The following is a 12,663-nucleotide window of genomic DNA, read 5'->3' on the forward strand; positions in this document are numbered from 1 at the left end:
TTTATTTGTGAGGTGTGCATCAGGGTATGGCGAAGGTTATGCAACTGTAGGAAGACTACAGTGGGGACTTGATTGTGAAATATACAGTAAATTGGCCTTAATTATTCTGCATTTCTACATGCAGTATAGTAATAATGCAATTACAACCAATAATCCTTCTGAAGTACTCTGAGTAAATAAACGATGAGTCAAAGTTTGTATTAAATGCATGGAATGGCACACAAGACACCACTTATGAAATCCAATGTTTCCCGAGCCCAGACAGAAACGCAATAATGGTGATTATGTATAGAATAAAGAAGGCCACGTCTGTGATTCTTGCCACTCCGACCCAGTGCAATGAAAAATTCATCTCATTCTCATCTCTGACCGAATCTGGAAGACTATCTAGAGAGGAAATACAAAACAAGACACAGGTAAACGTTACTTTTAGTGTACCCTGAATCACATGCATATCTGTTGAATCTTCGTTAAAGAGAGGGTAGTTTTCATTCTTACCGTCTCGTCCAGTAACAGCAGCTGTTGTTTCCATTAATGCAGCCGATCTCCTCTGAGCTCCTTTAGCCATCAAATAATTTACAAGGATTGTCTCCAGAATACTGATGCCAATGAGGCTGAAAATCACACTGCAGTAAACCCCTGTCAAGACAGCAAAAGGCTTGGTTGGAAAAGGCTGAGTTGAGGGGTCCGAGAGGTCAAAGGTTTAACTGGGGCTGGCAATTCAAGAGGCTTGATTTGAGCCTCATATACAAAAGGCAAACCGTTACACAAACAGGAGATGTGATAGGCTGGACAGTAACTGGCAGGACTTGGAGCATGACATGAGATAGCAGGGCTTTGGGCTGGGCAGGAGCAGACAGGGCTTGATTCAAGACTAGAGCCAGTGGAGTAGACAAGGCAAAGTGCTCGGGCAGCATAACTTGTCCAGTTCAATCTTGGTCCTATCCTGTATCCTGCTTTGGTGTCATGGATGGGTAAAGAGCATGAGACTGATCCCTGAAAGATTCCATTAAAAGACCAGTCTCTGCATTGATCCCGTGGGTTAGCCTACTCAGACATGCAGCTTCTTCATGAAGGACGACTAGCGTTCTCAAGCCTTCTGCACCTAGACTTGCTCTGCTCAAGGCATTTAGTCAGAGGAGAACAGGTCCTGCTGAGCCTGGATTGTTTCTAGGTTTTTCCTTTCACGTTCACTTGGTGAAGTTTGTTCCTCACCCCTGTCACCACTGGCTTGCTTGGTTTGGGACTTGTAGAGCTGCGCATTGTGTTCTGACACAATCTACATTGTGAAAAGCTCTATAGAAATAAATATGAATTGAATTGAAAGACTGAATACAGCAATATGCTCTTGAACTGAATTTGGCTCTGGGGTCGAATCTAGTCAAGACTGCACTCCAGGGCTGGAATGGACTGTGCTTATCTGCTATTTTTTTGGGGATGAACTGGACAGTCTGTTCCAGCTCCTTCACAACTCAGGCAACTGATTCGCAACAGGAATTACATTGTACATTGCTGTGGCTACAGATGTTGTGCCTTAGTTTTGATGGGTAGTTAGTAAAGCATGCCAGATCAGAGTAATTCCTTGAGGAAAGATTCTACCTGGTCTAGTACTGGTCATGATGTCCAAGAATAGTAATGGTATTTACATTTACTCATCCAATTTAGAGCAGACAGACTAGCAGCCAGCCATTTGCTGCAACCATCAGGAGGGATGTGTGGATTAGTTGCCTTGCTTAGCGGCATCTTAATTGTGGCCAGTGGTGGAAGAGAATGCTGTTCCTTTCCTCCCAGCATCTAAAACTCCTTAAAGGAATAAAAAACACCCACAGACTCTTGGTAATGTGGCTAATTCTGGAGGAGATGCACAAATTGTAAGGTTATCTTTTAAGTCCAAGTCTTTTAAGTTAAAGTATATACTTTGTGAAGTTTTAGAAATCGAAACTAATTTCGAAAGGATCACGTTATTATGATTGAACATGGCTGGTTCTGCATTAACTATGCATGACCCACCAATTAGACGATTCCTAGCCCATTATAAAGAGACAGGTTTTCTCACTGCAGTCATCTTCCAATTGAAGAATCTTCCCTTCCACCCCTACTCATTCACCCTTTTCCATCATAGGGCGGCATGGTGGTCCAGTCATTAACACTGTTGCCTCACAGCAAGAACGTCATCGGTTCTAGTCCTTTAACAGGCCAGCTGTCGTTTCTGTGCAAAGTTAGCAAAAAAATGGGGGTAGTCTCGAGACCTACCTGATCTCTGAGCTCCCCTCTCACCCTGCAAACAGGAGGGAGCCCAGGGCTCAAGGATCTTTGAGCTCAGGGCTTTCTCCCGGGACAGCATGTCAAACTTGCTTTATAATCAATCATCAGCTAAGTGTGAACTCTTGAAATATAGTTTGGTTCTGTTACACATGGTCAGGATTAGGAACTCCCACCCCATTAGTCTTTTAATTAATAAATTGTGATGATGAGCGTGTCCAACCAAGTCAAACTCACCAATCAGAGGAATTCTGTCAGCCGTAGAGGGCAGTGTGTCATTAAGCATCAGAAGCAGTACAGAAATAGCCAGAAGTAAAGTGACTTTAAAGCTCAGCTTGTCTGCTCCGTCTGCTTCTATGAAGAATGAGGCCACATCCAGCACAATGAAGAAGAACACAGGTATGATAATGTTGATAACATACAGCAAAGGTCTCCTCTTGATGGTGATCTGGCATGTAAACAGAAAAAAATATATATCAGTAAAGTAATTCTGAAATCCATGAATGCTACAGGAAAGGAAGTATACCATGCTTGTGACACAATCCAGCTTTAAGCACTTTCTTTACATGTTCATATTTTAAAGAAACGATTTATCGCAATGATTCTTGTCTATTGTGTCTCAACAAGTCAGTTTAAATCATTGATTTTGAACTAAGAAGATTTTGAATGAGGCAGGATTTTAATGACACAATGGTTCATGACATGAGCGCCCAGCTGTCATTACCAAAAACTAAAAGTTACCTTACATAGAGACCATTAAGTGGTTTAATTGAGTGTTCAATATGATACACACCCACTGTTTTCAACCAAAATCACTGATGAGAATGTTTCTGGAACCTTGGAAACAAATTGTCAGTTTTTAGCGCACGTGCTTGTTTTGTGCCTGTTGTTGACTCAGCCGTATCGCAAGCTGGTGTAGCCAGTAGGGAAGAGGAATGTTTATTTTAATGATAATATTTGTGAATGAACTTCCCAAAACTAAAAACAAGTAATTTATGTATCATATGCCTCCTAGGCGTAGGAACCTTATTTTGGCATTTGTTTAAGTGGGACCGAAATTAGTGTTGCACGCTTTGCTCGCGGAGAGTGTGGCATGCACTAAATGGGCTCTATGCACGGCGGCGCGTGACGCATTTCCGGTAAAATTTAAGACCCCGAGCCTACTTCCGCCGATCGTACAGTACAGTGCTACAACAGGAGCGCTACTGATAAAAACGAGTAATGTTTTGGACAGTTGTCTTAATGTTTTACGCCATTATAGCCCACTTATATATGTTTATGTCAGCTACATAAATATGACACCTAAACGTTTAAAAGTGTCATTTCAAAGACGTGAGAACAGTACTTGTAGATACCACTGCTGTGTTCAGCAATGCACAGCGTCAAAAATTGAACTCTTACCTTAGTTTCCACACGTTTCCAAAAGACAAAGTCGTGCAGAAGAGGTGGGTTGGTGATATTTAACGTGAGAATTTTACAGAAACAGAAAAAAACAAGAGTGTAGCTGACAATTTCAGTCTAGAAAACTGATCGAGGCTCGAGTGCCAACCGGATGCAGACATTTAAAGAAAGGAGCTTTTATGGCAAATAATAGTTTATTTTCATTGCCTTTGAAGTAAAAAAAAAAAATGAACATTAACATACATAAACATTTCTTAAGCTACTTTCTAAGTGCAATTTTTTTATTCAGAATAAAGACCTTTATTTTATTCACTGTACATATTAAATATAATTCACTGTATGTAATTTGAAATAAAAATTGTCAAAAAAATTTAACATTTTGAAAAAAATATTTTATTCAGATGAACAGAAAAAAAATGACATTGAATCAGTTGTTTTCTTCAATCAGGTGCTTCTTCTGTAACTTGTGCATAGAGAGGTATTTGGGCTTATACATATTAAATAAATAAATAAATCACCCCTCTGTTTCATGGAACTTTACACATAATTGATCCATTCCAAACAATTGTTCATGTGACAACACACATTACACATTTCAGAGTAATGGGCTGTCTGGAAAAGCAAAGCAACCAAATGTTTGCATATCCCACTCTCAGCCACACAAGAGCAGGAGCTATTAACTAGCAGACGATGGCATGGATCTTCTGACGGATGTCCACTCCAGGATGGAGTAACACATAAAATTTTCTAGCTCTGAATCTCATAATGTTACCTAGAAAACAGAAACGAGAATATTAATAGGTTTTTAAAGAGAGTCATTAAAGGCAGTTCACTCAAAACTGAAAATTCTATTTCCTCATCCTTCACTTGTTCCAAACCTGTTTGAGTTTCTTTCTGATGTTTAACACAAACAAAAATACTTTGAAGAAAGCTGGAAACTTGCAACCACTGATATTCATAGTAGTTCTTTTTCATACTATGGAAGTCGATGGTTACAGGTTTTCAGCTTTTTTCAAAATATCTTCTTTTTAAAGGCATCTGCAGCAATATCATCAGATTAAACTACACAGTAAATCATTAATTTAAATTATTTAAAAGTAGCTCCCTTTAGTCACACTTTAAAATAAGGTTTCATTAATTAATGTATTTGCTCACTATTAAAATAACTATTTAATATCTAACATTGTTAAACTAATTTACTAATGAATAAAAATCCAAAGTCATGCTTGTTAACATTAGCTATTACATTGTGAGTTAACAAGCACAATGAATAAGCATTTGTTCATTAATGTAAAAAAATAATAAATATTGAAATAGACAAATTGTTGATGTGAAATTAACTAATGACACCTTATTGTTTTGGGTCACCCTCCCATTTAATTACAATGTTATCGACTAAATAGAAAGCATGCTATCTACAGGGTTACACTGCATCTGTCATCTCCACTGTTTCAGCAATAAATTTCAGCATTGACACAGTGCTATTTGTCTGTTGTGGATGGAACGGCATTGTATTATTTTATTCCTAATATATCTTGCTCAATAATCATGCTTACAAGCTAAGACAGCATCTGTGTTTCTGTAATTATCCGAACTGAACAGTGGTGGTCACTTTAGAACAGTAAAAGTATGAATGGGACAGAACTTCACATGTATGCTGTCCTACTCTCAGCTGGTGAGGAGACTTCGATTTCTTCATAGATCTGTCGGTAGTAATGAGCTCTCACTGAGATCTTATTCCTGCCCTGTTTTTACCTGACACTTTGACACAGAATTACGTACACATATGATTATTTTTACTTACGTGATAAAGATGCAGATGGACGGATCGTAAGAGTATTAACGATAAAGTTACCTTCATAATTGCAAAGGTAGGAAGATGCATACAACTTGAAACCCTTCTCAAGCTTTGCTCTGCGGTGTTGTAGAGCACATCCGGACAATCATTTGCACATCGTTGACCATAATTTACTCGCAAACAGCGAGTAAATATTGACGACTCTGCCATAATACTGTTTACCTCCGCTTAAAATCACCCAGACCGGAAGCTGGACCGCGGCCTTAGACAAAACGCGGAAGTAATGCGTGCATATAGCCCATTCCAGGGGTTTCATTACCACGACGTAAAATGGGCGTGGCTATGTCGGTGTTTGGGAAACGCCCCCTTAAAAAAAAAACAATACTGAGAGGTCACTGATCATGCGCAGTACAGGTTCTTTTTTAGCGCGGTCATTTCAAACAGGATGATTATGGATAAAGAACCTACCGCGGTGGATAACGAAGGAAAAAAACAATCATACAGGTTATTTTTTTGTTGTTATAATGTTATATTTTAAAGATTTCATTAGCAAGAACAGCTGACCTCGTTTTAATCCGTTTTACTGTCTCTGGGCTTTTGTACTTCCATTTTAAACCAAATAATAATGGTTGTGGTAAGGTTAACCGTGTTTTTGTAGTTTAAAATATGGTATTCAGTCATGTTTAAACAAATAAATACCACATTTTCTGTAATAAATCGTGGTTAATTTTTCTTTCTCAATCTTAGTTAATTAACATAACTCATATTTATTTTCTATTTTTATTTAAAGTCATCATACACAAAACAACTGGGATCAGGACAGGTATCTGATGTCAATTAATATAAAAGTGATCATACATGAAACACCTGGGATCAGGACAGGTATCTGATGTTACTGTATATAAAAGTGATCATACATGAAACCCCTGGGATCAGGACAGGTATCTGATGTTACTGTATATAATATAAAAGTGATCATACATGAAACACCTGGGATCAGGACAGGTATCTGATGTCAACTAATATAAAAGTGATCATACATGTAACCCCTGGGATCAGGACAGGTATCTGATGTTACTGTATATAAAAGTGATCATACATGAAACCCCTGGCATCAGGACAGGTATCTGATGTTAACTAATATAAAAGTAATTATACATGAAACCCCTGGCATCAGGACAGGTATCTGATGCTACTGTATATGATATATAAAGTATTTGACACAAAAGCCGTAGGATCGGGACAGGTATCTTAAGTTATAACAGTATTAATGTAATCTGAGAGGTATCTTAAGATAATTTGTTTAATATAACATACACTGACTTCACATGAAACACCTGCGATCAGGACAGCTATTTAGTACTGCATATAAAAGGCATTTGACACGAAACCCCTGCGAATACGTACAGGTATCTGAATCTAACGGCTGTTTTCACAATCTGCGCATGATCCGTGACCTATGCAAATTCACAGATAGGCCACGCCCACCCGATGACGTAGTAGCGGTTACGCTGTACTGAAACCCCTGGAAAAAAGTGCCTGCCCGGAGAGTGTGGGAGAGTTGCGTCAGCCTCAGTAGGAGTCCAGACGCTGACGGGGAAAGACGTGCAAAAGTTTCTCCTGCACTTGTGTTTCTATTGGTATGTTTAATATAGTCTGTTTGATTGAAGTTTATATAATGTTGCATAAAATATGTTTAGGATCGTTTTTTATTCAATCAGTTTATAATCTTGAGATAATTCTGAGATTTATGTGAGTATAATATTGTGCACAGTGTGTGTGAGAGAAGAAGAAAGCATGAGGTTTATTTCTGATTGGGTGTCCCATGTGTTTCAGGTATGTTTCATGTTAAAGGGTCACGAAACACCAAAACACATTTTTTGAGCTGTTTACAGTCGTATATGTGTCCCACACTGCTAAAAACACTATTAGGACACCTATATTTCACTAAAAAGTGTAAATTGGTTGTTTTTGCGTTATTTCAAGCAAATTCGTACTTCCTGTTTGAAACGAATTTTTGAAGCTGCGTCACGGTCATGACATAATAGCGTTGTATTCCAGCGTGCAGACTGGGCGTCTGTGCCAGAGTGTGCCTTATTACGTCTTACAGTGTGATGCATTAATGCATGAGTAAGGCTTGGTTCAAACCAATCAGCGCGCTCTATTGTGCAACTTCATTAATATTCATTAGTGTCACCGTCTTTACACCACAGAGACGCCACGTTGTGTTGGCAAAACAAGCGTGAAGTGTTGCTTTTACAGTTTGCTGCCATTAAGTTTCGTTTTCATTTTCTCTCTGTGAGAGCTCAGCTGGATCACGTGTGGATTACAGTGTACGCGACGCTCGACAACAATAACTTGCGTGTCTAAGGGGGATTATTGTTTACCTGAGAGCTGTTCTCATCTGCAAATGCTGAAATCCGGATTCCGGATGTAGTCTTCTCTTCATAAAGACGCGGCTCTAGTTGCTGGTGATTGTCCTGTCTCTACAGATTTGGTAAGTGAGCGACCAGTGCTCTTTGTATATTCAGTTTGTTCGTATCAAATAAGTTAACTATTGCATTGAGTGCAAACATGTTAGCACCGCATTTTGTGACCGGAATAACACACGCGGATTTCGGACGCTACCTGCCGTGTGCATCTAAGTTTCCGGGAAATGCGGAGTTTTTTTTCTGTCATTCGCCGTGCGGTATCAAACATTGCATGAAAAATACACGCTTAGAGCAGTTCCTCGAATCAAATATCTCGTTTGTCGCGAGGGGCATGAATGAATTCCCTGAATGAAAGAGCCAAACTGCAGTTAAAGTCCGACATTTAATAATTTGGCAAATAATTCGACTACAGATGTCCATGTAGGTTAAACACCATCCCTTTCTCCTGTGTATTTTGACTGACACTCGCGCGTGCCCAAATAGACACTCCCACACCCTCCCACTTTAGTTCCTCCGACACTCCCCCCTAAACAGAGCTGGACACCCCCACTTTTCTGACTTTTTCCAAAGAAGAGGTGTGAAAACACCCTGCTGAAACGAGGGGGTTTCATGGCCCTTTAATTCAGATTGTAAAACTGTTATGTGTGAATCTATTTATACTGCTTTTATCATTCTAATTGTTCTCAAAAATTAACAATTGACTATCTGAATCTAAATTGTGCTTTTATGTCATGGTATATTGCATAGTGAATAAGCCTAATTGTTTGAAAACATATATATAACATATATATGCGTGGAGAGAGTTTCTGATTGAGTGTCCCATGTGTCTTAGGGACCAACAAAAAGATGATGCAGAGCTGTCCTGCTGTTTCCAGTGTGATTGTTTGTTATGTACAGATTGGGATCTGCTACTTAAAACTGGTGCCGTGACCCGGATGGGAGTGAGGTTTAGGGGGTGAGTGTAACAGAGGCCAGCTAGTATGTGCTGTGCAGGTAAACCCCACTCCTCTGACCTCTAAAGTTGCTCTGGTGACAGACTCTAGAGGCTATGGTCTTTAGCCTCCTTGTTAGAGCAACCAACTCCCATGCGGAAGGTCACCGGTTTGAAACCAGCTCGGAGCGGGTTGGTTAGCGTAGGACCGGTGGCGTTACGTTATGTACAGATTGGGATCTGCAAAAGGTTTGTTTCAAAGGATGGCCAGACAAATTTTAATATCTGGGTAGCCTGTGCTCCTTACTTGATATACCAGGACATCCTGTAAATCTCCTAGAACAGTCGCATGAGCCTTGGAAGTGTTGATTAAGAGGAGTTCCCACTCTCCCTGGGCTGCAAGTAGATTCTTGGAATCCTGAGTAATATTTTGTGCTTTAGACAACGGATCAATCGTGAGCTCCTTATCTGTCCAAAAACAAGAAACAAGCGATCAAATACTTGGTTAAAACTCTCACATGGTTAAACACCATTAATAAAAAATGATTTATCTTGTCATATTTTGTATATGTACTTGTGTGCACTGCTGATTGAAATGTTATATTGCAGATTTGGGTGTCGAAGGGAAATTTGTACAAGTCCATCCTGCAAGCCGTGGTCAGAGTTAAAATATCAATGGAGACTGAAAACTCCCACATTTGCAACTGCACATACGGAGACGGTGTTGTTCCATAGTCTGTCTTGATGCTAAACAAACAACAATGCCATACAGATTATTATGACTTGCCACTCTTCAATGCAATGATCACATCTGAAAAGTGTTTTAATAACATTTCTAGTTCTCAATAAATGTTACTAAGGACTTCCGATTAAGCAAAGTTGTGTACATATGATGTCATTTATGACATTGTATGCCTCCTGAGGCAAACCTGCCAACACCCTTGTGTTTCCCAAGAGTTTCTCGTATTTCACACTCATTTCAGACCTCTTTTACACACAACTCCCATCATTTTTATGGCTGAATCGTTACAAAAAACTTTTTGTTTAATGATGCTCTGCTGAGATTTTGAGAGACTGAATGTTTTTTTAGTTGAGTTCATCAACAGCTGTGACTGAAGAAAAAAAAGACATCATATACACTTTCATGTCCCTAAATATGTCTAATAGACTGCGTTTGGACACAACTTTGCTTTGGGCAGTTCCCCTTCTTTTACCTATCACTTGCCTCTATTCAACAATGAAAGTGAGAGGGGTTAAAAATTTATAATATAATTTGCCATTTCCTACCTTTCTTTAATAAGAATATCAGGAGTCCAAAACATTTCTTTACTTGCTTGAAATCTTGTGATTCCACATTGTTTGGAGTACATCCACAATGGAATGCCATTGTACCAAGCCTGCAAATGCATAAATAATAATTTCAGAATTATTATATTTTATTGTCACAGTTATTAGCTGGAGTACCAACCAGGCTTAATAGAGGGCACTCCAGCTATATGTACTGTCCACCATGCACTACATAAAACAACAGGAGTGTCAGAGTTCTGTCACAAAGCTAAGTATTAATCAGAAAGAAAAGACAGAACCCTGACAGTATTTTCAGAACCCTGACAGTCTTGCAGTACATTTCTGTACATTTTACAGCATATAAATGAGTTTTTACACAAATATCCTGTACATTATACTGTTTTGTTTTTAATCAAATAATTCTGGCAACCAGAGCTGACAGTTTAATTTTTTTACAGTGTATAAAAACAATTTATTTATTTCTTTTTTTTTTTTTTGTGGGCCGTGTGGACATTTGGATTGTAAAGTCAAATGTAAATGTTAATCTGATCATATTTAACAAAGTAAAATAGGCATTTTAAAACACTTACAGTCATCATTTTGACCTGTGTTGAGAGGCTTTGGGCCTTTTCATTCTGTAGATAAATAGTGTGAAATTATGAGTAATAAAAGTGTCAAATGATGATACTTCTTGACACATCATTAATAGGTTTAACAAGATATGTCAAGCTGGATACATACCACAGCTGCGATGGAGGTTACATACATGTCCACAAAAACAAATGAAGGATAGCCATCAATAAAGGGCCGCTTGTAGGTCTCCTTGCTGTTTGTAAAATTTAGGATAAATTCATATATGGTTGTGTAAGATTCACGGTAAATTTCCGGATGACCATTGCAGTCCATATCAGCATACAGTTCTGTTTCTGACACGTTGAGGGTTTCTGTCACACAAGAGAATATTCTTAAGCAACCAGTCAGCAAACATTTGAAAATGTACTCTATAAGACCTGTATTATTAATTGACAACTCTTACACACACTCTCACACACACACACACACACACACACACACACAGAGAGAGAATTATTAGCCTCCCTTGAGTTATAAGTGAGTTTTTCCTCAAATCAAGCAAAATAATCTGCCAATGGGGTAAGCAAAATAATCGTGTTTTTCGATTTGCGATAAGATTATTTTGCTTACCCTATTGGCAGATTATTTAGCTTGATTTAAGGAAAAACTCACTTCATTTTGGCATATTATTTCTTAAAACAAGACAATATGTTTTGCTTGTCTAGAAAATGCTTCTTGATTTAAGAACTTTTAGATATTTGGACTAGAAACAAGACAAAAAATCTAAGTAAGAAAAGCATTTTTTGCAGTGTAAGAGAAATAAATGGATGATTAAAGAAGATACAGACTAGAAACAAGTCAAAATAGCTATGCTTTAGTAAAGAAAAACCTGTTATAACACTTATTACAAGCAGTGTATTTAGTCTTACATTCTGTCTTAAACTGAGTCAAACCTTCAAACTTGAAACAGTGTTAATGTATGAATTAAATCAGGATCACACTTGTACAAATGTGTACAAACCACTTTAAAAACAAATCTTAAATCTTAAATTTAATCAGGTCACTAACACTTCAGATTAAAGTATTACCAACTTTACAGCACGTGTGTATTGCTCAATGCATGAACCACTTTTAACTGAACAGCTTTAATTAAATAATATTAAAAAAGCACTTACCAGCTGTGGAAAAAAGTAAAATAAGCCAATGTAGGTACATGGTGAACAGGTACGAGCAGGTTAAGCTTTTGACCATAATGATATTCTCTTCAACATGGACTGGTCAAAAGGTCATATTTATGGGCTGCGGGTTAAAAACAGGCCCAACATCCCCCAGTATATGCTTATTTACTTAAAATGTAGGCCAAAGTTCAAAACAATTAGAATGACAAAGAAACTTAAGGATGTCTACTGTGATGGCACTGTGCTTTAAATATTATAATGACTCTCAAGTTTGGTGTAAATATAGAATAAAGAAATGACACAAACATAATGCTGAACAGCTAGAGGGCAATGTGGCTTTCACATTATGACAGTGATATTTGATATTCTTTCTGTTTGTTTTTGTGATTATTTCTGTATTTTTGCCTTGAGCATTTGAAGGGGGTGTTTCTGCAATGTTTGAATAAAATAATCCCAACATTTAAGAATAGAAAAACACTTTGCCAAGGTGTTTACCTGCTAATCTTTTTTTTATATATAACATGCAGGCAATGAACAACCAGCATGAGAAATGAAGAGTCAGTAGTAAAGAAGTGTCAGAAGTCAGTAACACAGCCTCTGTCCTTGTGAATGCATTTTTTATCATTAAAACACTTTATCTGAAGGTGCAAACCTGAGGAAAATTCAGCATTAACCCTCCTGTCATGTTCCCATCTCACCCCTTACTTTAGTGTTCCCGGTCAAAATTAACCGGTCTGTTTTTACTGCTTTTAAATTAGCACGAAAAACTTTTTAATCAACATTCTTTAACTGTGAACAATG

At 38.1% G+C, this 12,663-nt stretch overlaps 2 protein-coding genes across 5 annotated transcripts in view; one reads left to right on the top strand and one right to left on the bottom strand.

Moving 5' to 3' along the window:
* LOC110439304 (5-hydroxytryptamine receptor 3A-like) overlaps positions 1-12,663 on the bottom strand; it is a 23,545-nt gene continuing 10,882 nt past the window's right edge. The window contains exons 1-9 of one of the 3 annotated variants that reach the window (XM_087245293.1): positions 11,860-11,950; positions 10,853-11,055; positions 10,702-10,746; positions 10,112-10,221; positions 9,399-9,571; positions 9,132-9,292; positions 2,500-2,710; positions 499-639; positions 1-387 (exon numbers count right to left, since the gene is read on the bottom strand). In XM_087245293.1, coding sequence (XP_087101419.1) covers positions 233-387; positions 499-639; positions 2,500-2,710; positions 9,132-9,292; positions 9,399-9,571; positions 10,112-10,221; positions 10,702-10,746; positions 10,853-11,055; positions 11,860-11,935 — 1,275 coding nt within the window. In that variant the 5' untranslated portion in view covers positions 11,936-11,950 and the 3' untranslated portion in view covers positions 1-232. Of the gene's footprint in view, positions 640-2,499; positions 2,711-9,131; positions 9,293-9,398; positions 9,572-10,111; positions 10,222-10,701; positions 10,747-10,852; positions 11,056-11,859; positions 11,951-12,663 lie in introns of those variants that run through there. The other 2 variants (XM_087245294.1, XM_087245292.1) reach the window with 2 other exon arrangements.
* The window catches only part of si:ch211-256e16.4, a 21,186-nt gene continuing 15,558 nt past the window's right edge, over positions 7,036-12,663 (top strand). Inside the window, exons 1-3 of one of the 2 annotated variants that reach the window (XM_087241982.1) lie at positions 7,036-7,101; positions 7,236-7,297; positions 8,726-8,848. The gene's annotated coding sequence lies outside the window, so the exon portion shown is untranslated. Of the gene's footprint in view, positions 7,102-7,235; positions 7,298-8,725; positions 8,849-11,062; positions 11,088-12,663 lie in introns of those variants that run through there. The other variant, XM_087241983.1, reaches the window with a different exon arrangement.

The sequence above is a fragment of the Danio rerio genome, chromosome 3, assembly GCF_052040795.2.
Source record: "Danio rerio strain M-AB ecotype USA chromosome 3, GRCz13ab, whole genome shotgun sequence".
Lineage (NCBI taxonomy): Eukaryota > Metazoa > Chordata > Actinopteri > Cypriniformes > Danionidae > Danio > Danio rerio.